This window comes from Miniopterus schreibersii, assembly GCF_964146895.1.
Source record: "Miniopterus schreibersii genome assembly, chromosome: 12".
In the NCBI taxonomy this organism is placed as follows: domain Eukaryota; kingdom Metazoa; phylum Chordata; class Mammalia; order Chiroptera; family Miniopteridae; genus Miniopterus; species Miniopterus schreibersii.
The window spans coordinates 56105567-56132219 of record NC_138112.1 but is presented as its reverse complement, the minus strand read 5'-3'; the positions used below and the strand labels follow the sequence as shown (position 1 = coordinate 56132219).

The window sequence follows — 26653 nt, the reverse complement described above, 5'->3', positions numbered from 1 at the left end:
TTGTTTTTATTTTTTTAGGGTTTTTTCTCTTTTGACATGCAATTTAAAAATAACAAACCAACTGGACAGGGTGAAAGGGGAAATAAAATAAGAGATTACCTGTAATTACCCAATAGTCTCTGGTTGTCTCTGATATGTCAAGGTTGGGATATTCCAATGCTAAAACAAATTAGAAACACACCAAATTACTTTCATGAGTTTTATATGTAAATATTGTTAAGGGACATGGACGTAGGTGACAAAATATGAAGCCGCTGAATCCTGCTTTCTCACTCTCAGGAACTCCGACACATAGGCCAAAACTACCTTTCTGTTCAGAACTAAAATACTCAGTAAAGAGCTCACTTCCAGACGAAGAGTTTTCTAGGGTTTGTGGATTTCTGCTCTTTCAGTTTTTCCATCCAAACTTTCTTAAGTGGAGCCTCATTATCAAGACCCACAGCTAGAACCTGTCTGAACCGTAGCTTTCTCTTTAAAAATATCCAACTGTCACTACCATTTTTAGGAATGATTATCTCTTGAATGGCTTTTTTGAATGTCAAGGACTAAGTTTAGCAGCCAGACGCTTAAAACTAACATTTTTTCACAGATGCAGTGACCATCAGAGTTAATACATGTAAAGAAAGGGCTTAGCACAGTGCCTGGCACACAGTAAGTGCTCAATAAATCTTAGCTGTTGCTATTATCAAAATACTGAGATAAAAGAAAATAAATTCTTCACATGCTGCCATGTGACATGATGCCTTATTTTATGACATCACCTCTTTCATAGAATCCAGTTATCTTTCTTTATTATATGGAAATTCACAAAACTTTGCTATTAAATAAACATTCAATAAAATTCTGGCCCGGCCAGTGTGGCTCAGCAATTGAGCATCGACCTAGGATCCAGGAGATGGTGGTTCAATTCCCGGTCAGGGCACATGCCCGGGTTGTGGGCTCAATCCCTGGTGGGAGCGTGCAGGAGGCAGCTGATCAATGACTCTCTCTCATCATTGATGTTTCTATCTCTCTCTCTCTCTCCCTCTCCCTTCCTCTCTCTGAAATCAAGAAAGATATATTTTTTAAATTTTTAAAAAAATTCTGAATGGCTAGCTTGTGCTAAAGTACAACCACACACATCATCTCATTTACTTACAGTATCAAAAGCAACCATTGAAGGAAATAGAAGTTTGCTAATATGTGTTTTTTAAAAAACTTGACCAGTGACCTTGAGAAATGTACCAATAATTAAATTTAAGAGCACAAATCTTTACTTCCTTTGGCTGCCAAGTAAGCGTTTAGAGACAGAATATAGGCTGGATCATCTTCAAAGTCTATGCCTGCTGCATAATAATGAGAATTATGTAACAAGCATTAGCGGAAGACGAGGCCACCACACCATGGCGACTTCATCAAGTTCAGTCACGATGTTGACTGCAAATGAGCTGCACTGGCATCTACAGCCAGGGCAAGGGCTAAAGGCCCCAGAACACTTGCTGATGGCAAAAGTGGGGGAAACCATAGCAATCCATATTGCCACAAGGACAGGTGCCCTACCAGGCAGGATTATAAGCTCAGAGGCAGACTGCTTGGGTTCAAACCCCACATTCCATGTCTCACTAGCTGTGTGAGCATGGATGTTTTATTCAACTTAAACTTTCATTTTCTCGTCTGCAAAATGGTGCTAATTTTGCACCTACCTCATCGGTGCAAAGGATTGAACGAGATAAAAGATACGTGAAGAGTAAAGGCACCCAGCAAGTGCTCTTTTGCAATGTGCAATAAACTTGTCACCAATTCAACCCCATGGATCCCATATTCCAGGTGTTTTATGACAAAAGAATCAGGATGCAGCCCCGCACAGTGGATGTCTGCAAAATGGAGAAAGGCCCCGGGGAAACGGGCACTGCCCAGCGTGACATGGACATACTCACGCTCAGCGATGGTGAGCGGTGGGTAGGTGAGGTAGAAGCCCACCAGCTCGGCCGAGAGCTGGCGGAGGAGGCTGCTGGCGACGGTGCCATTGAGGAAAGAGCTCCGATTGCCCACCACGTACACCAAGGTGACAGTCTGCGAGGCGTTGGACGTGCTCACGATCTGAATCGACACAGGAGGAAAGGGGAGGGAGACATGCCAAATAAGATGAGGGTCTGTTTCATGGAGGCCGTGGGAGAAGTTTCAGCAGAGGAGGGTAGGAATGAAGGGGGGGAGGAAGAGCGAGGAGGAGACAAGAACAACAACAGTCGTCACTCACTGGCTGCTTATGTGCCAGGCATCGTGCTAAGGACCAGTTATCTCATTTAATTCTCACCGCAACCCTAGGAGGTGTATCTAATTATGGCTCCCTTTTACAGAGGAGGAAACTGAGGTCCAGAAGGATCGGGGGCTTGCCCAAGGCCATGCAGCTAAGAAGTGACAGAGCCAGGATTCAAGCCCAGGCAGCCTGACTTGAGGTTTTAACCACTGGCGTGTATCTTTCCCAGGGGCTAGGTTGTCCCGGATTACTTTTATGGTCCTAACAGTACAAAGCAGAGCACAGGAAGGTTAAATTTAAGGAGGACTCATGTGCTCAGACAGGGAAAGCCAGAGTGAAATTTGGGGGGAATTTTAAAGTTGAAAGGACAGAAAATATACCCCAGCCTAGTAACAAACAGAGTGACTGAACTCGATTACAAAGAAATTCAGAAACATCACATAGCTTTTTTAGAGAGTGATCACATAGCCTTGTGGTCTACGAATTCAATATAGAACATGTAAATATGAATATGAGATGGTGCGATTTTCTTCTCACATTTTGTCTAAGTCAGTTTTTTCGTTACTGGAAAATGAGGTTTTCTAGGTCAATGTATGAGCAAAAATATCCCACAGATGAGATTTGAAAAACAGATGCAGCAGGAAGTCATTGCACTTGGTGAGACAGTCTTTGCCCGCTCCTCCCTCCTCCACATCCACTTGCCACCCCCTCTCGTCCTGCTCAGCACCCCCAGAGGCAGGCCCTTGTGGACCAGACCCCCTCAGTGGGCTCCTTTGCCCTCTGGCCTCAGCCAAACAGAGATCAGGCCCTGGCCGGGTGGCTCAGTTGACTGGAGCGTCATCCCGTGCACCAGAAGGTCGTGGGTTTGATCCTCAGTTGGGCGCATACGGGAGGCAACCAACCAATGTTTCTCTTACATCAACTGATGTTTCTCTCCCTTCCTCTCTCTAAAAAAAAAAAAAAAAATTCAATAAAAAACATATCCTTGGGTGAAGATTTAAAAAAGGTGGGGGGAGCAGGAGGATATGGAGAGAGGGAGAGTGAAGTCAGAGTCTTGGTGTTGGGGACCCCATGCCTGTGGGGCCAAAGCTCCTGCTGGGCAGCTCTGGCCCCTGGCTTCCTGTAACTGTTCCCTCCCACCTGTTCCAGTTTTAGGTACGGCCCTGTTCCTGTGGTTTCACTAGTGCCCACCCAGGCTTCTGCAAAGGGTCCCTTTCACTGGGCTCTCCTCAAACTGCGTTCTTTATTTGAGTGTGCCCCTCTCCCTGCCAGGAGCTGACGGATTATCCGACCTCCCCAGACCTCTGCGTGCTCAGACATACATATGCCTGCAACTTTCCTTTTAAACTTCACTTTGAAGAAGTCTTGAGAACAGCTTCTTCATGTTATTTCCCAACTTTTCCCATGTGTGGAAGTTCCTTTTAAATTCTCTGTCACAGAGAACATAATACAATCCCACGATGAACGACATAGTGAGTCACACATTTCTGGTCAACTCTTCCTCTCCTCTCTGCAAGTATTTTTGGAATGTGGTTTACCCACAAGTATTCAGACCTCTTTCTCAAGTTACCGAGAAGAAAGGCTCTTCTCTCTGAACAATTCAAAGGGCCTCGCTGTACTGTCACTTATAAAAGTAACGACTAAAATAACTTTGCTGCCTTTATCTCTGACCTTTATCTCTATTGTGAACATTCTATTTTCCACTTTTCAACAAAACTAAATTTCACGGGGTCCCAAAGAGCCTGCAGTATGAGTGTCTCTGTGCACACTACACTTGACTAGACAATTACACTTTTTTAAGCTGAGAATATTTTTATTGAAGTATAACTGACATATAACATTATATCAGTTTCATACATTTTTGTTGTGGTAAAGCACATAAATTTTATCATTTTAAGGGTACGGTTCAGTGGCATTAAGTACATTCCCATTACTGTGCAATCACCACTACTATCCATCTCCAGAGCTTTCTCATGACCCCCAAATGAAACTGTACCCATTAAACAACAACTTCCCATTTCTTCCTCTCCCCACCCCCTAGCAACCACCATTCTACTTTCTGTCTCTATCTGACGAAACTAAATGCCTTTTATAAACGGAATCATACACTATTTGTCCTTTTGTGTCTGGCTCATTTCACTTAGCACAATGTCCTCAAGGTTCATCCCTGCGGTAGCATTGTCAGAATTAAGCTCCTTTCTTAGGGTGCATAGCATTCCGTTGTATCTGTATACCACATTTATTTGTTCATTTGTGGGTGGACACTTGGGTTGTTTCTACTTTCTAGCTTGTTGTGAATGATGTTGCTATGAACATGGGTGTCCAAATATCTATTCAAGTCCCTGCTTTCAATTCTCTTGGTTATATACCCAGAAATAGAATTCCTGGATCACATGGTAATTCTGTTTAATTTTTTGAGGAACTGCCAGTTTCCCACAGTAGCTGCACCATTTGACCTGCCCACCAGCAGTGTGCACAAGGGTTCCAATTCCTCCACATCCCTACCAACACTTGTTATATTCTATTTTTTTAAATAATGCTTCCTAATAGGTGTGAGTGGTATCTTGTGGTTTTGATTTGCATCTCCCTAGTGATCAGTCATATATTGGTCATCTGTACGTCTGCTTTAGAGAAATGTCTATTCAAGCCCTTTGCCCATTGCTTAATTAGGCTGTTTGACTTTTATTGTTGAATTGTAAGAATTCTTTATGTAGTCTAGATATTAACCTCTTGTTAAATACTATATGATTTGCAAATATTTTCTCCCATTCGATGGAGTACCTTTTGATTGTGTTCTTCGGTCCATGAAAGTTTTTCATTGTGATGAAGTCCAATTTATCTATTTTTTCTTTTGTTTCCTGTGTTTTGGTGTCATACTCAACAAATCATTGCTAAACTCAATGTAATGAAACTTTTCTGTTTTCTTCTAAGATTACTAATTTCACTCTTACTCTTAGGTCTTTGATCCATTTTGAGTTAATTTATGTATATGGGGTTAGGTAAAGGTCCACCTTCATTCTTTTGTTTATGGATGTCCAGTTTCTCAATACCATTGGTTGAAAAGACTGTCCTTTCTCCACTGGTCTTAGTACCCTTGTCAAAAATCATGTGACCATATCCACAAGGGTTTTTGAGCTCTCTAGTCTGTTCCATTGGTTTATATGTCTACGTTTATGCCAGTGTCACACTGTTTTGATTAGCACAGCTTTGTAGTAAGTTCTGAAATCAGGACGTGTGAGGCCTCCAACTTTTAAAGACTGTTTGGCTATTCCGCGTCCCTTGAGGCTCCATGTGAATTTTAGGATTTCCACCAAAAAAGTCACTGGAATTTTGATGGGGATCGCATTGAATCTAGATTGCTCTTGGTAGTATTGACATCTTAACAATATTAAGTTTTCCAATTCATGAGCATAGAATGTTTTTCCATTTATGTATGTCTTCTTTAATATAGTCATTTTTATAGCTAAGGAAAGTGTGACCATTGTTGGTGGCTGCTTAACACTAGCTTCATAAATAAGAGGTCCAAAGACCTGAGATCCAGGCCATATCACTGTTCCCTGAAAGTCATGCCCTGTCCCCCATCACTTCTTTATTCTTAGACTTTTGTGGCTTCTGACCTCATCTCTTACTTCCCACTCACTCATGCCACTATTCATTTAGCGAATTAGGTGTACGAGACTGACTTAATGGAAAGCTGTTATTTTGCCTACCCAGCACCCATTATCCCTTCTATGATAGCATCACAACTTTTCTTGGGAAAACACCTCTTCTCCCCTATCAGTTCATTTGCTTTGGGTGGGGCTACCCCACCCAAGTTCCAGTAGTGGACATCTAAGCCAGGCGTACTTGATTGGGACATTTCATCTCCTTGCCTAGTTACTGGTCCAGAAATGGTCACAGGATCCAAGTGTGTCCAATGAGAGCTAATCCCAGGATTTTTACTGGAATGACACAAAAAGGCACTTTGGTTCCATGAGACTGTGAGCAATAAGGATGAGGCAAACCTAGAGGTGCCAGGGGCCACCCGCAGGGCCTGAGGATGACAGCAGCTCAGAGCAAGGCAAGCCAAGAAATGAACAGAGAACTACATGAAGAAATCACGTGAGCACCTGGATCTAGCTGTGCCTGAAGTAAATAAACTGAACCTTTCAGTTACATGAACAAATCACTTCCTCTTTTTGCTTACGCCTGTAAGCTTAGATTGTCATTTGCACCAAAAAGTCCTAATTGAATTTACTGTAATCTAGCCTCTAATATCAATGCTATACAAGTAAAAAAATAATTTTAAGTCATTTTTTCAATGATTCACTAAACAAATTAATTAAATATTTATGTGGTCTTATTTCACAGAGCATCCAAGGTGTTCCACAAATTATATTTAAAACAATGAAATGGAAAGTTATAATTACAAAACCAGGTCCTGGAAAAACAGATTAAAGACAGGCCCAGGGGAATGGCAATCATACAGCTATTTATGCATGATGCAGGGGCTTAGAGGGTTACTAAACCCAGGCAACAACTTTGTCTCTTGGCTTCCTGTTGGCCAAGGAAAAAGAGAAATTGGGTTAATAAAACAATTCACCCAATTATCTGTTCATTTCAAGAGCTGTTGATATATTCAAGAGCATCTAAAATCTATTTAGATGCAATTTTCAAACTGCCTGTTGTAGTCTTTGCCAAGGAAGGTTTCTTACTTGCTAAGGCCAAAGGCAGCTTTTTTATCTTGGTGTTCCCCCTAGTGCCTGATGACTAGCAGGTGCTCAATAAGTCTGTGCTTCCTGAATATAAGCAGAGAATAGTCTAGCTCTAACCAGACTCTACCTGTGAAGAACCAAATCCAATTAGAAAAAAAAGATCTCCCACAAAAGAGCTGATTCATACTCCTTACATAAATCTTAAGTCTGTGACACGTTTTTAGATTTGAATCCAATATGAACCAAATCATAATGAGATACTTCTACTTTAAATGAATCTAGAAAAGGAAAGCTTCTCATTCAAATTAAATTGTATGCTTTCTACACGAGATTGGCTTTGCTGACAATTCACTTATACTGAATGTCAATTTCAAAACCACTAGGTTTCATTTTAAAGGCTTTTTGTTCAGTAAAAACAGAGTTATTGGCTAGTACCATTAATAAGAGAAATTTGGAGGCTGGATAAATATCATTAAGAAGCATCTATCTATCTTTAGTGGGATGGTATCTATACAATTGCAAAAAAATGGGCCTGAGAAAGGCATTTGATGGCATGTCTACTGTAAATCCAGGAAATTGAAATACAGTACACCAGGAGTGGGATTTTCCTGGGAAATCACTCATGTATTTGCCAAAAGTTTCATCAAGGATCCCATTTCTACATCGCACTGATGCCAGTGTAGCATGATAGATAAGAGTGTGGGCTTTGGCTCAGGTCTTTGTTCTATTTTTAACCAACCACGTGATCTTCTGGAAGTTTCTTAACTCTCTCTAGTTCCCTTTTCTGTGGAATGGTGATAATAAACCTCGGAAGGAAGTTTTAAGTATTATGTAGCAAAACATTCGTAAAACACTTAGCACAGTCCTGGCACATAGGAAGCCCAGAATATACAATGTGTGTGCGTCTGTCTGTCTGTCTTTGTGTGTGTGTGTATATAAAGTAAGATGACTGTTCATGTGGATATCTGGAAAATAACTCAATGAAAATCACAGAATAGGCAAATCTTAGTCAGCTATTTAGAAATGATTCATTTTATGTGAGACATTTGACATATCTTATATAGTATATTCTAGTTCAATTTTTAAAAATAATAAATATATTGGAAAGGCCTGAGGAATCTTCACACAGGAAAATAAATATAAAATCCCAAACCACAGCAGGTAGACAGCAACACAGCCTCCATACCCCAGACATCCTCGCAGGTGCAGGGACTAACTCAGCTCAGTGGCCCCGGAGTGGCACTGTCTCCTGCCTATATCATGCATCCGAAGTACAAAGTAACATTTATCCCAGGCAGCTTTGAAATGAGGGACCTAGTCACCTCCTGCCAACATCTGCATTACGAGTGGCCTCTGTCAACTAAACGACTCAAGCGCCCTCCTGCTTACCTGAGTGGTCAGGTTGCTTTGGGTGTTCAGGACCTTCTTCTCGGCATCCTGGAAGGCCCGCTGGAGCCTCTGCTCCATTGTCTGAGCAAACCTGCAGGACTGTATGTTGTCCGACTGGCTCACAAACTGCAGCACTGGAACGAGAGTAATAAACCCGCACTCACCAACGCGCCGTGTCTTTGTTCCTTGGACTTAATAGTAGTCATAATATAAAACCACACTTTTTACATCAGAACAATTGGGCAAGGAAGAGGCAAGGTTTGGTTGTAGTTTTGGAAATGTCTCTTAAAATGATTTATAATCTAGAAGAACTAAAAGTGTGATCAGACCTGAGATTCCCTCCAAAGCAAAGGATTTGGGGATTTCATTTGATTAGAATATGTAGGCATCTGCTCCAAGACTGCTAAAAAAATAACTTAAGAGAGATCATGCCTCTGATTCTTTGGAGGGAAGCAATAATCAATTGATCTGCATTACTAAGCTGATTCAGTCTTTCCATTTCAATGGTTTCTCCATGCTTGTGGTTTGGGATCAGCAGGGAGCTTGAAGGAAAGATTCCAAGGCCTAAACTCAGAGATTCTAATTCAGTGGCACCTGGAACGTGTTGCTCCAAAGTATAGATTTTATGGCTATTCTACTCTTACCAGTATCTATAATATAGAAAAAAATGAAAAATATAGTACTTGGTGCACATAAGTACCAATTATATACATTAGGAAGAAAGGGTCCTGTGAAGAAATATTTCTAATAAATCCAGGGAAAATTTAGGCTGATTTGCAGGGCACTTGATTAGCAGGGCGCTTTGAGGAAGGAACACAGGGATCTAAAGACATGACAGAGCAGTTAGCAATGAGTTCTTAAAGAGTTGTCGTCTTGGAACTGCCCCACTCCCAGAATGGAGAGGAATCCTCTCCTTCTGAGTTACTTGCCTGTTTTCAGCTGGAAGTAGCCTGCAGGCGGAGGATTCCAGGGGGAGGCCAGCACTGCCACGGACTGCAAGTTTGGGGTGTGTTGCTTCAGATCTGCAGTGACATTGCTGACCCCATAGACACCCAGCATTTCGATCACTACAGTGGGCAAGTACACCAGCCTCCCTTTGGTAGCATAATAACCAACGGTGACATTATGAGAATGTTCCAGAATGTCCACCTGCAAAACAAATGGACCCACAGAACTCAGTATGTGTTTCCACTTTAAGTTCTTGGTGTCTCCGAGGACCATAACTGTTATTTAGCACGGCTGGGGAGTAGGATGTTCTCATTCAACAAATATTCTAACAATCCTATAAAGAATGCATAGATTGGCAAGTCTGAAACTATCAGAATACAATAAAATATAATTTATATTGAACTTAAAGGAATAGAATTAAATATGTGTGTGTGGGGGGGGGTTATTCCTTAAGTGCCTCATTATAATCCCATGAGAGCCAACTGTCACCCAAGATGGCAGGCAAAAGAGATTGCCAGGGAATCGAATGCTAAAAAATAGCTTTATTATATTTCTCATCATTTCTGAAAATTAAAAGGCAGAAATGAAAGATTAAGTGGGGGTACCTTCAGGACAGGGGTCAAACAAAATATGAGGTGACTTCTCTCTAGAAGCTGAGAGAAGAATTGTTCAGACTTAACTCCATTCTTCACCTGTAAGTTGGTTCAAGACCAAGGTGGGGTGGGCCATGGAGAGTTTCTCTTATGGCTGAGTCCTAAGGGATACTGATAATCTGAGCTCTTTTGGGCCCAATTAGAAGATTTGAGGCTTCAGATTTTATCCTTGTTTTTGCTTTCTGAGTGTTTTCAACACCCCCCCCCCCCCCCATTCCTGCATCTCCATTAGTTGTGTCATGTGTATTTGCCAAAGAAATCAAGACAACTGATTTTGCAACAGGCTGGGTGCGCCTGTGGTTCCTCCACACCTTGTCTCCAGAGTTGGTATTCAAGATGACGGTTGCCAGAGAGGAGGAGGGGCTGGGATCTGGGTGAGAGAATTGAAGGGATTAAGAAGCACAAATTGGTAGTTATAAAATAGTCATGGGGATATCAAGTACAGCATAGGAAATATAGTCAATGATATTGTAATAACTTTATATGGTGCCAAGTGGGTACCTGAACTATCAGGGGGAACACTTTGTAAAATACATGATTGTCTAACCACTATGCTGTATACCTGAAACTAATATAAAATAATATTGAATGTAAACTATCATTGAAAAAAAAATTTTTTTAAACAAAATAGGTGGCTGTAGGGGAACGAGATACTTCCAGATGGAGCATGGATACAACAGTAAGTAATACCAGAGAGAAAGAAACTCCTGTTCCAGTCCTCCTAATTACCTCAAGGACCAAGTCTCAGTTTGGGGATTATTTTTAATACCTTTCTAATCCTTACAAATCTTATTTTTGCCAACAATGTCTGGCTTGAATTTAACAAGCTGTTTCCATTACTCTCATTTTTATGATTACCTGTTCTTTGTAGCATGTGATCCTGACCTCCATTTATGGTGGTAATATCAAATATCCTTTCTAAAGAAATGTATTTCAGTTTTTAAAAATGAGCCAATTGGAAAGAATCCAAATACATGTTAATTGTCACAGTGATCTGTGATGACATAAAGAAAAGGCAAAAACTGTGAGGGTAGCTTGCAAATGAGACAAGTTTAGTGAAGCCTGTATGAGGTGACCAACAGGAACATTCACATTTTCCACTTTCAAATAGAGTTTCTGGCGCAGTACCACAGATCCCTCACATGGAACGACTCCCTCCCCTCCCCTCCCCTCCCCTCCCCTCCCCTCCCCTCCCCTCCCCTCCCCTCCCCTCCCCTCCCCTCCCCTCCCCCCTCCCCCTACCCTTCCTTCCTTCCTCCCTTCCTTCCTTCCTTCCTTCCTTCCTTCCTTCCTTCCTTCCTTCCTTCCTTCCTTCCTTCCTTCCTTCCTTCCCTCCTTCCAGAATTATAGAAAAGAAATTGACAATGGCCAACAAATTATGTACCAAACCTAATTTCTAGTCCTTGGTGTATGTGTGGGGGGAAGGGACCACCAAGCCGAAGCAGCTGCAGAGCAAAGCATCAAAGGAAAAGGCCAGAGCAACATTTTCAAGTGGTACAAAGGGTTGCCCACCGACCGCCAATTGCAGTTACTGCTTTAAAACTTGGAACCAAACCAAAAGCCTGTAAAGCGAGGCCTCCATCACTGGGATACGCCACCAAAATCAGCGAGCAGTTGTTAAATAGTACTTGGCATTAAAGCGTTTGGAGAAAAAAAAAGTGTTTACTTCCCCATCTGCTGCTGGTGATTTACGCAAAGTTGGCCTCAATTACAAGTCAGAGTAATTTTTAAATGTCCAGAGATAAATCATTAACTATTTACAATGGTGGGGAAGATAAAGAAAGAAGCAGTGGATGGTGTCTGGAGAATTATACTAGCAATTACTAAGTACTTTTTCCAAACAATGGGATAATAGGACAATTTAAAACAGTATATCCAGGCTTTAAAAAAATCTGGACATAAGGCAATTAGCCTCAATTTTCCATCTCAAAATGTGACCTTCTTCTCCAGCCACCACACAGCAATTATTTGCCAAAATGAAAAAGATGCTACTTCCAGCCAGTGGTCATGGTACCCGGGAGGAAGAAAACAATCTGAACGTGCTCAGATGGATTAGTCTGATTACAAGAGCAAGGGGCTTACGTGAGCCGAGACGTCATTCTGGTGGAAAGCCTTCCGCAACGCCTGTGTGAGCCCTTTGGCTATATTGAGCTTCAAGGTTTCACTGATCTGCGCTCTCCTCTGCGTCACAAAGAGAACTGTGGGACAAAACCGAAGTGTGGTCATCAGGGTAAGGCAGCAGATGTCCTAATAAATGGGTCATCCTCTCCTCCCCAGCCACCACCTCCCACAAGTTCTAATGAGAGAGGTGGGCTGGGATTAGAGCTCCGTTGGTCCCGCTCAAGTCCTGAGGAAAGAAGGCCTTAGCCACTTGTGTGGAGAGACAGCTATCATACTGGTGGCTCTTCATTTCAGACCAATGCTGCTTCTGACTTGGACAAGTGGGGCTCAGCAGGACCTACCCCTGATGGGTCTGCATGCAAGAAGATTCCTTCAATAGCACTCCCGAGAGCCAACTCAGGTACAGGCCCTGAGCTAGGTGCTGCAGCCTGAAACAGCTCTGAAACAGAAAGGCAGTCCCCACCCCACAATTGCAACAAAGACAGGGATGGAGGCCAAGGTGAAAACGGGCATTTGTAACTGGACGAGAGAAGGGAAGCCTAGGACGCTGTCGGAGGCCCCAGGAGGAGCATCCAGCCTGACTTGGGCAAGGGAGTGGGGATCAAGGAAGGCTTCCTGGAGGAGCTGATGCTTCTGCTGAGTCCTGAAGGATAATGGGAGTGAGCTAGGCCAAGCAGGGAAGGAACGGTCCCCACCCACTCCCAGCAGAGGGAAGACCAAGTGCAAAGGCACAGGGGAGAAACGTGAAGTATTTCAGTGTGTGTGTTTAGGCTTGGTCCTGAGGACGATGGGAAGTAAAGGGTTTTAAATAAAGACACGCATTTTAGTAGGCTCCTTTAACTGCAGACTGGAGGATATGTTGCGAGGGGAGGTGGGAGTCTGAAGGTAGAGAGATAAATTTGGCTGCTATTGCAGAAATTTAGGTGAGTGATCGTGACAATGTGAACTAGGGAGGTGGCAACGGTGGTGAAGAGAAGGGGTTCTGGAGGTAGAACTGAAAGGAACTGGCAATGGACTGCGTGTGGCTTGGGTGAGAGAGGGTTGGTGAAGATGAGAGGGGGAGAATGTTCCAGACTTCTGCATCTAGGTGGTTGAGGTTGCTGCTCGGAGGAAGAGGCTAGATATGGAGAGCGAAGGGGAGGGAAAGTGGAAAACCAGATGGCATAATTTCTTGACATAGAGAAAGAGATACTATACTTTTTGCTATGCCTAGTTTCACAATTTCCCATTTTAAAAATAGGATATTTCCCAAAAGATCATTTCATTTCACTCTTTGTGGGGTGAAGAGGAAGGCGGTATGAGCATTCAACACTGGCATGCTCCACCAAACACTGTGCCTAATGCTTTTTAGAGCAAACACTACCACACTTTAAAAAGGACCCTGTGCCTCCTTGGTCTGCTTTGCTGCAACTGAGAGGTAGGGCCTGAAAAGATAGCATCGACCACCCAACATTTTCAAGGTCTCCTTTTTAACATCAAAGAAATACCGGGAGCCCACAGAGCTGTACTTTTAGTAGCTGCTGATTGAGAAAAAAATGACAAAAAGCCCTTGTGAATTCTGTGGTACTTCCCAAGATTATATAGTTTACTAACACTTCATTCATTCGCGTGAAACATCACCGATTCACTCTGCAGGCAATACTTGGTGCATATTTGCTTCCTCAGACCCCTGGCTGAACTGGTTTCTGAGGGGCCTCTGGTATCAGGACTGATCCCAAGACAAGATCGTGTCACATAATGCTTGTCCTCTCCGCTGTCACTTAGTAAAGATCAGGGGTTCTCAACCCTGGCACTACGGACATTTTGGGCATTGCAGGATGTTTAGCAGCATCCCTAATCTCTATCTCACTAGATGCCAGTAGCACCCTCCCTACCCTTCAAATTGTAGAGATCCCAAAACATTTCCAGATGTGACCAAATATCCCCTGGGGTAGGGGGAGCAAAACTGTCCCTGGTTGAGAACCGCCGATCACAAAGAAATCTAATAATTCTGTTGCATCTCTGAAGCCACCATGTGCTTGCTGCTTTCAAGTGAAATCAGGGTAGTGGAGCCTCACCTATCTTCACCAGGAGTTTACTGGACATCTGACACTCCAGGTTGGATGGCATTTTGCCAGTTGTGACCATAGCTGTCGACACGGCGGGAAGAGCAGCATTTGGGTTTTCTGCCAGCAGAGGCGGCAGCCGGGTGGCCCTTACTGGTGCCGTGATGGATGTCAAGGCTGCTGCGATTGTCAGGGAGCGTGTGGTGGACGCCCTGGGCAGGTCTGGGTTGGTGGGGTTTGGGAAGTTCGTGTGCATGGCTTGTGGCTTCCTGGGCAGGTGTGTTGTGGACAACAGGCCGGAGGCGGTGCCTGTGTTCCCTTGCATGGCTGTATGAGTGCTCATGGTGTGTGCTGATCTTGCAAACATGTAGGTTGGTGTGAACGAGAAGGCTGGATGGACTGCCCCTGGTGTTGCCTTTGGGCCAGGTGCTGTGTTGTTTGTGACATTTTTAGCTAGAGCAGTGGTCAAACTGCTCTTGACTAATCCTGAGGCCACGGCCGAAGGGCTGCTGCCAGGGCCTTTAGCGACTAGGGCTGCAGACAGAGCTGGTGGACTAGATTTCCTCAGAAACAATGTGGATGCTGCTGCTGCTGTTGGCTCTGCCTTGGATGACACTGTGAAGTCCACTGTAAAGAGAGAAAAAGCAAAGTTTGTCATTGGCCCATAGTGCACACATCACCTGTGGTGATGAATGGATGTAACTTATGGGTTTGCTGGGATGAAAAGTCTCTGTGCTATGAAATTTAGGCCAAACAGCTTAGGCTCATTAAGTCAATTAACCATAATGAGAATGCCAGTTATAGCAAAGCTATGGTTGGTAATAAGGACACTTATATTCTGAATACTTTCAAAAACACCAAGTTGACAGAGGTTTATAAAGGACATGACTATTTGGTGTGCTCAGTCATTCATCAGTGTGGAAGGGTGTGTCTGCTCCTGAGCAAAGCTGGGGATCTGTGTTGAGCTTGAAGATGCTTTGGCCACAGGAGCAGTCATACCTGTTTTCTGGGTACCAGGAAACAAACTACCTGCATTAGTGGCTGCACCTGTCCATTTCTTGGGGCGCTGAGAAGGCAGAAGCACTTTGGATGGGGTCCTGAATGAGGCACTGGTTGACAGAGGAGATTCGGCAGTGGAGTGATATTTCAGGATATTCTGGAGTGGTGTGGAAGCATTTATCACAGGAGATGGATAGATGTTGCTGGAAATTTGGAAACTTGTATCCACTCCATCTGAAAGCATCTCCTGCAAGCCAGCTGTGGAAGGCAGACTTGGAGAGGTTAGCAAGAGAGGATGTGTTGGATGAGCAGGCCGCTGTAGGTGGGGATGAGTCTGAAGATGTTGACTTGTGGATGGGTCACCTTCAACCTCAGCGGCTTGGAAGTCTCTGGAATGGTCGTTATTACTTATGGACAAGACATCTGTATGGTTTCCAACCATGGTAACATCTGACTCTTGGACAAACTGACTGGTGCTTGTATCAAGGACTGGATCCTGAATGCTAAAGCCTGCAGTTGCTAAATGCCCAGCAGTGTCTTTGAGATCCTGAGATTCTATTGTACTAACAGCTGAAGCTAAACTACTGGGAGCAGTAGAGGAAACTGAATGAGTTTTCCAACTTGTGGAGTTAATTGTGTGCCCATTTATATCATAATTTGTTTGCTGCGGCAAGCCAGATATCGTCGGTTCTGTGGAAAGGGATCCAGTTTCTGCTGAAAGAGAACTCCAAAAAACATCTTTGACTGCTGGCTCTTTCACACTTCCCATTGTTAAGAAACCATAGACCTCAGTGGAGGAGGGAAATTGTGTCACCCGCTTAGAAGTTGTAACTGGCAACTCAGAATGGTCCATTGCAGCTGCATAAGTCTCTGGATTGCTGTTGGAAAAGCTGGGGGATGGGGAAACAGTCTGGGCGGCTCCTAGAGAGGGGATGGAACGTGGAGGTGATTCTGAAGGAAGGTTTGGCCTCGGTGTTGTAATGACAGTGGATGAAATACGATCAGTGCTAAAATCAGAGGTGAATCCATTTACAGTGTGAAGACTCGGAACCTCTCTACTTGGAAGGGTCTGGAGAGCAGCTGTCAAATTTACCTTTTCGTTTTTCTTTAAAGCAGCTGTCACGTCATCTTCTTTCTGCAGGGGAAATGTCCAAGTCGTGGCAAGGAGATTAGGAAATTTGCTTGAGAGGAGGAAGTCAGTAGTTGTAGTAGGAGCGGGTCCATCGTGGCCCACTTCCTGAGGAACTGGCATTTGGGGCTTGATGGATGGAGAGACATGATTCTGTGCTGGCTGCAGGAAAATCGGTGTGGAGGGAAAGTCTGCTGCTGTGCCTTTCGATGGTGATGCAGGAACCACCCCAGAAAGGATGGCTTGTCCTCGACTGGCTATAGTGGGAGGCAGAGGAGAAGGCACCAAAGAGAAAGATGCACGTTCTGCTGAAAGGATGGGCCCTTCGGAATTCTCTGGAGCTGCTGACAAATGCCGCGGGTTAGCGGAGGCGTTTGCAGTGGCGGGGGCTAGCTGTCCGCTGGTCATTTCCCCTGCCACTGACTCAGCAGTCTGGAAAAGTGAAGGCACAGCCCCATGGGTCACCGCTGCCACTTCACTCTTCAAAGACACCCCATTGTGCACTCTTTCAGCCACCTCAGTTTCAATTGGCTGGGTGGCTGCAGGACTTGGAGCCACTTCCAACCTTGACCACGAGGGCGTTCCACCTGGCAGCCGAAGACTTGCAGGCGCCAGGGGAGGGGGAGACACATGGGCCAGTTCTGCCCCGGAGCTCAAAAACTCTGGTGTTGGGGAGCCCGCTGCTCGAGGACCCTCCGTGGGGGACAGCTCCAAATACTGCTTTGTTGAAGATCCAGAAAAACCTAGATGAGGGATGCCTATTAAATCCTGGGCATTTTTGGATGGAGTGTGGTTCATTTCATCAGCAAATGGGTTTAGGGGATTAGCTACACTCTGACTTGAAGGGGAGTCAGTGGGAGCTGTTTGGGGGAAAATAGGCACTTTGGTGGGTCGCTCGGCTGGCTTAGAAAAAATGAAGGAATGAGGTGAGTCAGGAGGCAATGAAGAGGGTGGAGATGGAGGGAGAAGTGGGAGGATGTCTGACTGCAGAGAATGTCGTTTTGAGATGGAAGGAGTCCCTACCCATACTGGCTGAGATGGAAGGACAGGGCTCAAGGACATCCCTGATGGGACGGTGGACAATGTGGGGAGCATGCTAGTGTGAGGCAAACCTGACACACCGGCTGCTTCTTTTCCCCCTTGAGGTCCTGGTCGGGCCAGCAACTCTGTGGAATCCTTGGAAGGCTCGAGAGAGGCGCTATAGCCGCTTCCTTGGAAAGGGGCAGAGAAGTCCCCCTGAGCCCTAGCTCTGCGGTGCATCTTGGGAGGAGGGGTTCGGGGGAACTGCAGCACGCTGGTGTTGTCGGGGGGCGGGCCCAGCACGTTCTTGACTCTGTCCACTGCCGAGGAAGACGGGACTTCTGAGAAAGGCCATGTTGGTGAAATCGGTAACAATTTCCCAGGAGGAAGTGACTCCGGGTTTGGGGTGACAGTTATCTGTAGATTGTCCGCTCCTGTGAAACAAAACACCAAGCGGTCAGACATCAGGCAGACCTTAAGTGTTGCAGTGGTAGGGCCTGGAGTGAAGGCGTGGGCAAGACAGGCACTGCCCAGACCGCTCCACCCCAGCACAGAAGAGCATTAAACACACTCAAACAGTGAGGTAAGTAATTAGAAATATGCAGATGCTGCGGCTGACCTATAGGGCGGGACTGGAGACGAGCAGTCTCTGTGAAGTGATGATTAAGCAAAGATGTGGGACATACCTGCGGAATTTAAATCTTTTCACTGTACCACCTAAGAAGGCTGGACTGGGAAACTCACAGTCTAGAAGGTCAAAGACGAATGTGGCTACCTGCCACGGCCAATGACACCAAAACAAACCTCATCCAAAACCCAAACTGCCAAACGAAAGGACCGAGTATCTAACTGCAGGTCTTTTCTCAGGACCCTAATGCATCTCAAGCAGAATAACCGAGGTTGCCTATGGAAAGATGGCAGCAAGGAGACGGGTCTTGTTGGATTTAAAAGGATTCCTGAGGCTATTGTTCATGACATGTCAAAAATCACAGGGGATTTCTTTCAGGTTAGGCTATTTCTGAAAGAAAAACTGTTCGCGTCCAACCTAAGACCAGAGACACTCCTCAGAAAGCCTGGGGTCCCTACGAGCACTATCGGCACTGGTGTGTGGAACTGCAGGCAGGAAGGCAAGAACACAGCACAAAGTGGGGACCCCCATGGGAAAGGAGGCAAGGGAACAAGTGATCAGAAAGCGGGAAGAGAAATGACATCCTTTACAACGATCCTCTCACGCTCTTTCTATGGTTCTGCGGTACTGATCGTGTTGATGACCCCAGAGGTGGCTCGGTGCTGTTAAATAATATTTTAAATTAAAATAAAAAGAAAAAAAAGATACTTCTAGAGCTTTCTACATTACTAGCTAAAAACGTTAGAATTGTCTACTAGGAACAAACAAACAAGCCAAGCATTGCAGCCAGAAAATCTGGGTGCGCCTGCACCCCGGCCACCGGGAGCTGTGTTCTGGAGCACTGCTGTGTGGAGTGGGGCACTGAGCCGCTAACTCCCCTGCTGGGCTGCTGGGGGGCAAATGACATCAGGGAGGTGAAGGAGGGGCTCTTCAAATAGAAAGGCACTAAACAACTGCTAAAAAAAAGCACTACACAATGAGCAGTCATTACAGACTCTGAGCCCTGTTTTTTTGTTTAACAAAAGAGGACACTGGCCCAGAGAGGGGAGAGCTTTTACCAGGAGCCACATAACTGATTAGGGCCAGAAGCAGGTTCAGATGCGAGGTTTCCTCACTCCTGTATTCTGCCAACAAAACACCAAACAACTAAACCTGAAATCTTAAAATATATATATATATATATATATATATATATTTTTAAATACTGGCCCGAGGATATGTTTAGGGAGAGGAAGGGGGAGAGAAAGAAACAGAGACAGAGAGAGAGAAACACTAATGTGAGAGAAAAACATGGATCAGTTGTTTCCTATACATGCCCCGACTGGGGTTCAAACCCACAATCTAAGTATGTCCCCTGACTGGGAATCAAACCCGCAACCTTTTGGTGTATAAGACAATGCTCCAACTAACTGAGCCACTTGGCCAGGGCAGAAATCTTAAAATATCTGAGCTTTTAGAATATGCAGTATACTCTGTATTCACAACACAGTGATGGTTTTCTGAAATATTATTTTCAGTTTCTTTTTTTAAGACTTGGAATTAGTTATCACAAAAAATTTCCTTTTTGATTCTTTGTTTTCTTTTTTTTTTTTTAAATCCCCCATTCTTGGGACTTACAGATACCCAAGGAACTGGCCTTCAGTCATTTATTGGACACATCAGGGTGTAAACCAATACTACTTTAAAGGAAAGTCAGTGGACTTGTAAGCAAGAAGCAGCCCCTTGCCCTGGGCAAGCAGTCCTCAAAGCCCCTCTCAGCTCCTTTGTCTTGAAACCACCAGATCAGAATCACTAAAGCCCTCCCTGCAGGATCCAGTGCTCCCTCGGGCCTCTGTTATCCAAAACCCACCTCACACAAAAATAAGTGACAAGATGCATATACAGCTTCAGGACACCAAAGTCTAACACGGCTTTTCATTAAAATGTCTGTGCTCCTTGGGCACTGCCTTGGTTTGCAATAAAAACTGTGTTTCTCTGCTACCCCATTCAGTCCGTTTTACACGGAAGCTTTGCAGTTTTACACGGATGCTGATAATGCCTTCATCCCTCAGTCCTTCCTGTTCATGTTGCTGTATCTTCCAGATCGACTCAGCTTCACGCTTTTCCTGCAGTCTTGCCTTGTTCTGAATGTGGGTGGTACATAAAGCTGGGAAGAAAGCATGTTCACTGAGAGCATGTTCTCTGAAATAACGCCAAATTTAGAGAAGAACTGATAACAAGCATTTCAGAGAAACTCACTTCAAAGACTTATCAACTGACTGAAATTGTTGTTAAAAGATATAAAGGCTTGCCCTTATTCCAAATATTACCCAGACAGGGACAGGATGGGAGCTTCTCTTTAAGAATAGCTTGTGTTGCCTGTAGGCAGAGTTAACTGGAGCTCATCACGAGCTAGAATTGGAATGTAGGCTAGCAAAGAAACACCAGATTCTTAGGCTACATTAAAATTTTTTCATTTCTAAAATAAAAAATATTTCGCACTTAGAACATAATATCTATACAGTCTCTATGAAGAGTATAAAGAATAAATGGTGAAAAAACATGCGTGGGCTATGGCTTCATGGAACTCCCAGGCTTGCTTATGGGAGATGTGGACTTTACATTCTCACCAATGTAAAGATGATCAGTGTTACGGCTGAAAGATGCACAGACCTTGAGAAGATGCAATAGGAATATGTGACCTGATCAGGGATGTCAGAGAGAACATCACTGAGGAAGTGACTATCAAGCAGCTATCCAAAGACTAAGGAGAAGTTAACCAAGCAAAGAGGGTAGGGAAAAACATCCCATATAGAAGGACACACATATGCAAAGGCCCTGTGGCAAGAAGAAGCATAAATAGTACAGGTAACTGAAAGAAGGTGACCCCAAGAGCCAGATCGGAGGAACACTGGTAGACGTGGCATGAGATAAGGCTGGAGAAGTTGGTAATGGCCTGACCACTGTAGTGTCATAGGTTTTGGTTTGAAGATGTGGGGGATGGAGGTGAGGGTGGGTGATGCACAAGAGCAAATCTGTGTTTTGGAGCAATCATTCTGGCTACGGAGTGAAGAACAGGCTGGAAAGGGGCAAGAGTGGATGACAGGCTGTTCGAGTCTTTCCTACTGAGCCCCCAGGCATCATGAAGCAGAGACAAGCCATCCCCACTGTGCTCGGTCTGAATTCCTGAAACCACGAGCATAATGAGATGGTTGTGATTTTACAACACTAAACTAGGGGTGTTGTCACACAGCAGTAATAACTGAAACAGTACTGGGGTGTGTCCCTCATGTCTAGAAAGTGGGTCTCTAGAGATTTAGATTCTCAAAAGGATGCACAAGCCAAAATCAGTTAAGAACTCTTCATTTCAATGAAAATTACTTCTGTTTTACACATGAGATTTTAGAAATATGTCTAAGCAAACAAATAAAATATATCTGCATTAATTAAAGTTGTGTCATGGAAGGGATAAGAAGGAAAGAAATATTTTGAGGGGGAAATAGAGATAGATGTGGTTTTTTTATCTTTTAAAAATTGATTTGAGAGAGAGAATACTGTTGTTGTTCCACTTACTTATGCATTCATTGGTTACTTCTTATACGTGCCCTGACTGGAACTCGAACCCAAAACCTTGGCAAATTGAGACGATGCTCTAACCAATGTGCTACCCAGCCAGGGCTTAGATGGTATTTACTAAGAAGGGGAAAGTAAGTTAGAAGAAGCAGGGCATAAGAAAATTGCAGAGAGCTTAAAACACTCACAGGAAGGCAGTGAAGCAGAAGTTGGATACAGGTGGTGTGTGTGTGGGGCACACTCTATTGCAGCCCCACAATCTCTATCACTTAGTGGACATGCCTTTGTGTGATCCTCTCCTATAGAATGAGCAGAACCCATGACTTATTTCTAACCAGTAGAATACGGCAAAGGTGATGGAATATCGTTGTGATTACATTCTCTTAAATAGGACTAGCTAGCTAGCAGACTCACTCTTCTTGATGGCCTGATGAATTAAGACAATCCTGGGAAAGTCAATGTAACAAAAACTATGGGTGGCCTCTAGGACTGCAGCAGTCTCTGGGAAGGAAGAATGGCCTCTCCGAGCAGAAGGCAGCCTCTAGCTGACAGCCAGCAAGAAGCCAGGTCCTTCAATCCAGCAGCCACAAGGAAGTAAATTCTGCCAACAACTTGAGTGAACTTGGAAATGGACTCTTCCCCAGTCGAGCCTCCAGGTGATAGCACAGGCCAGTTGACACCATGATTGATGCTTTGTGAGGCCTTGGGCAGAGGACCCAGAAAAGTTGTGCCCAATCTCTCAATTCTTTTGAATTCAGATCCAAGGCTCTCTGCTGCACGGGGGGAAAGAGTAGGTCTTCCTCCATCTCCAGGTCTGGGGTTGGCTCCATCTTCCCAGAGGGACACCCACAGCCCAGAGCCCACACAGGGGCTCCCTCTTCCTCCCGAGTTTGATGATGTGTCCCTCTTTGGTGCTGCTTGGGCAAACATTACCGAGCACAGCTCTAAATCACAGAGACCTGTCAGGCTTTGATTCCCAGAAGGTCAAAAGAGATAGATGAAGCGCCACTGCTATGCTGAAGCATCTACCCCGCACCCCATGCTTCTGAAGTTTGGCTCCTGGGACAGTCTTGCCTAAGATGATTTCTCTTGGGGCTTTTTAAAACGAAATGCGCCAGTTAATAGAATCAAACTGCCATTCCTTGAAGCAGTGCCAGCAAGCAGAAGATTCTGTTTAATGCTTCGACAGAAGCATTTTCGCTTCCAAGCTCTTCACAGCTGTTTTCTTTTTGTAAAAGTTTATTGCTTTCAAATTCTTTGTGAAACAGGTTTAAAAATTAAAATGGACTTTTCCCCCATTACATACGATTTCACTTTTAGTTTTTAAAACCTCAGTTCACATAATCATTCCAGAAAATTTAGAAAAGATGGAAAAGTAGAAAGAAAAGAAGAGGAACCCCATGCCTCCCTCCGCCCTCTCCACGTGCAAGTCCCCCACCTGGAGAAAACCAGGGCTCACGCTGCGGTGAACCATCCGGACTTCATTCTTGGAAGAGCTTTGGTTTGCTTGCTTTACAGACCTGTAACCACACTGCAGATCCAACTTTGCACCTGCCTTTTCTCTTTTAACATTATATTAAAGCATGTTTCCATACTAGATAAGGCTGCATATTATTTCCATTAGGACGTAGTGTTTTTATTTGTTTAAACACCCCCCAACTGTCAAGGTACAGGTTGCCTGTAAGCTTGCAGTGCTCCTTGATGGTAATCATGATAACATCTCCTGACTGCTGACCACGTACCATACATAATGGCTTCATCTCCTTCCAATGCTGTCACCACAATCCCTATGTGGCAGGTGGGACAGACACAATGACCTCCTCTTATACACTAGGACACCACACACACAAGATCATCTGCATCAGAAGGAAATCAATGGGACTTGGGGTCTCTTTCCTCCCCCTAGGCCCTGGCATCCTTCTGATATTTCTGATGGGGTCATTTGTGAGTTTCAAAACTTCATCCCACAAGATGGCATAAACTCAATCATAAAAAACACAATTGACCACCAATAACTGGCCTTCATAACTAGGACAATCCTATTAGCAAGCCTTTCCAAATTTTCTTATTAATGTTTACTATTTCATTCTAATGGCCCTAAGGGAAGTTGAGGGCATTTAAATCCATTAGGCATGAAAGACTGGAGATATAGGAAAGTCTGTAACCAAAGAAAAGCAGTAACAGGGGCTTAGAGAGTTGGGCAAAATGGCAGCATATTACCAGGCTTCACTCCATGTTCAAAGGTTTGAATGTAAACCACTTCTAAGTGATAGTCCATAATTAAGATATCATTCTTCCCACGATCTTTATTTATAGGTTGAGTAGAGTACTCTCCCTTTCTGCTTAGTGTTATAGCCAATTATCTCCCTTACGTGCGTAATCACTTAACATCAATCCCATAAATACTTGTTGAATGCTTTATTTTATAGTCACTCCCTTACAAGAGCAACAAGCCGTAATCCTCACCGGGAAGGTGGTTGAATGTCACTGTTCAGGGTGTGGATCTGGGGTCAGATCAGCTGGGTTCATAGCCCGGCTGCCCTGATCCAGCTGCGTGAACTTAGGCAAGTACGTACCTCTCTGTGCCCACTTCCACAGTAATAACTGCTGTCTCGCAGGCTGTTTTGAGGCTTACAGGCATTCATCCAGGTAGAGACTTTGGAACACACCCTGGTACGGGGTCAGCAGTCAAGAGATGTTATCATGATTACCATCAAGGAGCACAGAATCTAAGTGGTGTCTGAGCCTTACCTTTTTTCTAAACAATGATAAAAATAAATGCTTATACTCTCACTATTGTCATACACTTATTCTATCTTCTCAGGAATAGTTCACATTTCTTACAAAGAGTCCCTTTTCTCCAACCGCACTTTTCCAATGTACCTGGGTAATCCACCTGGCTTTCTTAGCTCTAGTAAGACTCATTGAGCTGCGGCATTACACTTTTCCCCTGAAGTCTGCCTAGTTCCACAAGCAAGCACGTGGTTGGGAGATGACTTGTTCAGCACAGTTGCAAAGTGAACACTTTCCCATTAAGATTCCTTACAAATCTAACTACAACTCTAGCTGAGATGCAGAGAGGAGAAAGCAGAGACAGAACAAGAGCTTCTCTCTCTCTATTCTCATATTGCATGTATATGAGAATACTTTTGATAATTAATCCAGAAATGAAAAACTAAACAGACATTTTAATATATGAAGGAGGAGCCACTATTGAAAAAAGACACCAGGACTAGTTATATTCAGTTGAGTTCTATCTAACTTTTAAAAAACAGGTAATTCTAATGTTATTAAATCAATTCAGGCCTTTGAAATATATGAAAATGTCCCCAATTCATTTTATGAAACCAGTCCTGCTTTAATATCAAAATCCAATAAAGATATATTAAACAAACAATAATAAAAATATGTAAATGAATACAGGGCAGCCAAGCAAAAATATGCGTGGGAGGGTTGGGGAGGAAGATTGCAACAAAAAAATAGAAACCTATGTATACTCCAGGATCACATTTATGCAATTATATAAAAAAGATGTATGTGTATATAATAATAAATTATTCAACGCATAAATTATCAATAAATAAAAATTTTATGAAGTCTGTGACAGTCAACACAAACCCATATACAAGCACATGCACAAAACATAACACACACACAAAAGGGGAATGTAAGCCTTTTACCACATTTGAGGGCCAAATAGTATGATCTTAGGCCAAACTCTGGACTCAGTGTTTTCCTAGAGGTTATCATTTGCAGCTCCAACCTTGCCCCATCTACAATGTTGCTCATGATGATAGGCAGAGAGCTTCTCATTCATTTTGCATCTCATAGGATATTTAGTTAGGTTGAAATAAAAATAAACCTATATTAAGGACATCCAGACAAACTGACATATTCTAAAACTGGGAATAAGCAAAGAAAACCATGTCAGAACATCTGTTCCAATAAATTCTGGTCCCATTCAACGACTTGAGGTGATAAAGTTCTGTATTTGAAACCACTCAGGAAATCTTATGGGAAAGTGTCAGTGCAGACAGTACACTAAAGGCTCAAAAGCCTTCTAGTAAACAAAAGCCCTGTTTACTCCAGAAAATCCCCAAACTAGCTGACTGTGGAATTCGTTCTGCTTTTTCTTTCCTGCATGATACCAGTTCCTAACCCAAGGTCCCACTGCTCTGAAGAACACCTCGAGGGAATTCTGGCTTAAATCGTTTTGGAGTTGAAAGTCTTGCCCTCGGGCAATTTCAGACACAGAAAACCCAGAGAACTGATGGGTGGACTGAATCCATTATGGAATCAGAAAAGATGTTCTCTGTCATTATGCAGTTGGCAAAGCTGCTCCTGGTTGCTTGTTTCACGGTGTATTTTACCAGACTTATACATGAACTCTTCCCTCGATGGACATCACTTGAGATAGCACTGCGGTGAGCGCTGGGAAAACTGTAAAGTGCTGTTGTAAACATAAAGGGCCATCACTATTATACTGAGTGGCTCTAATGCCATCGTGGGCCTTAAATTGATTTAGGTAAAATGATAATATCAATAACCTGATTGTTTCCCTCCTTAATTAGAGACATACAGAAAAATGCTCTACTGGAAAAGGCTGTGATCCTGCATGGATACTGACTTTCTCCTTACAGTCAGACACTAAAAACCTGCCAGTATCTACACAGGGGCCAAAGAAGCAGGATATGTTGCCAATATTAACAACAAGTAATATTATTATTTCATTGGTGACTGATTTAGGCATAAGTCTAACTTTATTATGATGAATATTACTAGGTGAGGATTTGTTAATACAGGTTCTTATAAAAAGAAATTATCCACCAATTCTAGCAGAACTCAATAATGATTAAACAAACTGACTCTAAAATAAAAAATATTTATTCTAAGTAAATAATTTTCAAAACTTTCAGAAGCACCTAAATAAATAAAAAAAATATGGCCAATATGTTCATAGCAAATAATGTCATTTATAGTTTATTTGCCTTTAGTGTTGACATATGTGGCCATAGCAAGATAGCATTTATTTTTTTAAAATTCTATAATTTAGAAATTTCTGACACTACATTTTCTCTCATTTGGTATAAAATAATAAGATCTATCTATATTAAGTTTCAATTTATTCCATCAACAAAAGTTCCATTTCTATCTCCCAGTACTTCCTTAGTAATAACCAAAATCATTAGACATGATTTTTCAGTATTGGCAATGGGTTTTCCTTTACCCTTCCTGTCTC

General features: G+C 43.4%; 1 protein-coding gene across 5 annotated transcripts in view; it reads right to left on the bottom strand.

Moving 5' to 3' along the window:
• Positions 1–26653, bottom strand: part of KIAA1549L (KIAA1549 like) — a 205950-nt gene that overhangs the window by 78473 nt on the left and 100824 nt on the right. For 2 of the 5 annotated variants that reach the window (XM_081154353.1, XM_081154354.1), the window contains exons 2-8: positions 15116–17668; positions 14099–14713; positions 12003–12118; positions 9249–9468; positions 8320–8453; positions 1917–2079; positions 100–159 (exon numbers count right to left, since the gene is read on the bottom strand). In XM_081154353.1, coding sequence (XP_081010479.1) covers positions 100–159; positions 1917–2079; positions 8320–8453; positions 9249–9468; positions 12003–12118; positions 14099–14713; positions 15116–17668 — 3861 coding nt within the window. The remainder of the gene's footprint in view (positions 1–99; positions 160–1916; positions 2080–8319; positions 8454–9248; positions 9469–12002; positions 12119–14098; positions 14714–15115; positions 17669–26653) is intronic. The other 3 variants (XM_081154356.1, XM_081154357.1, XM_081154355.1) reach the window with 2 other exon arrangements.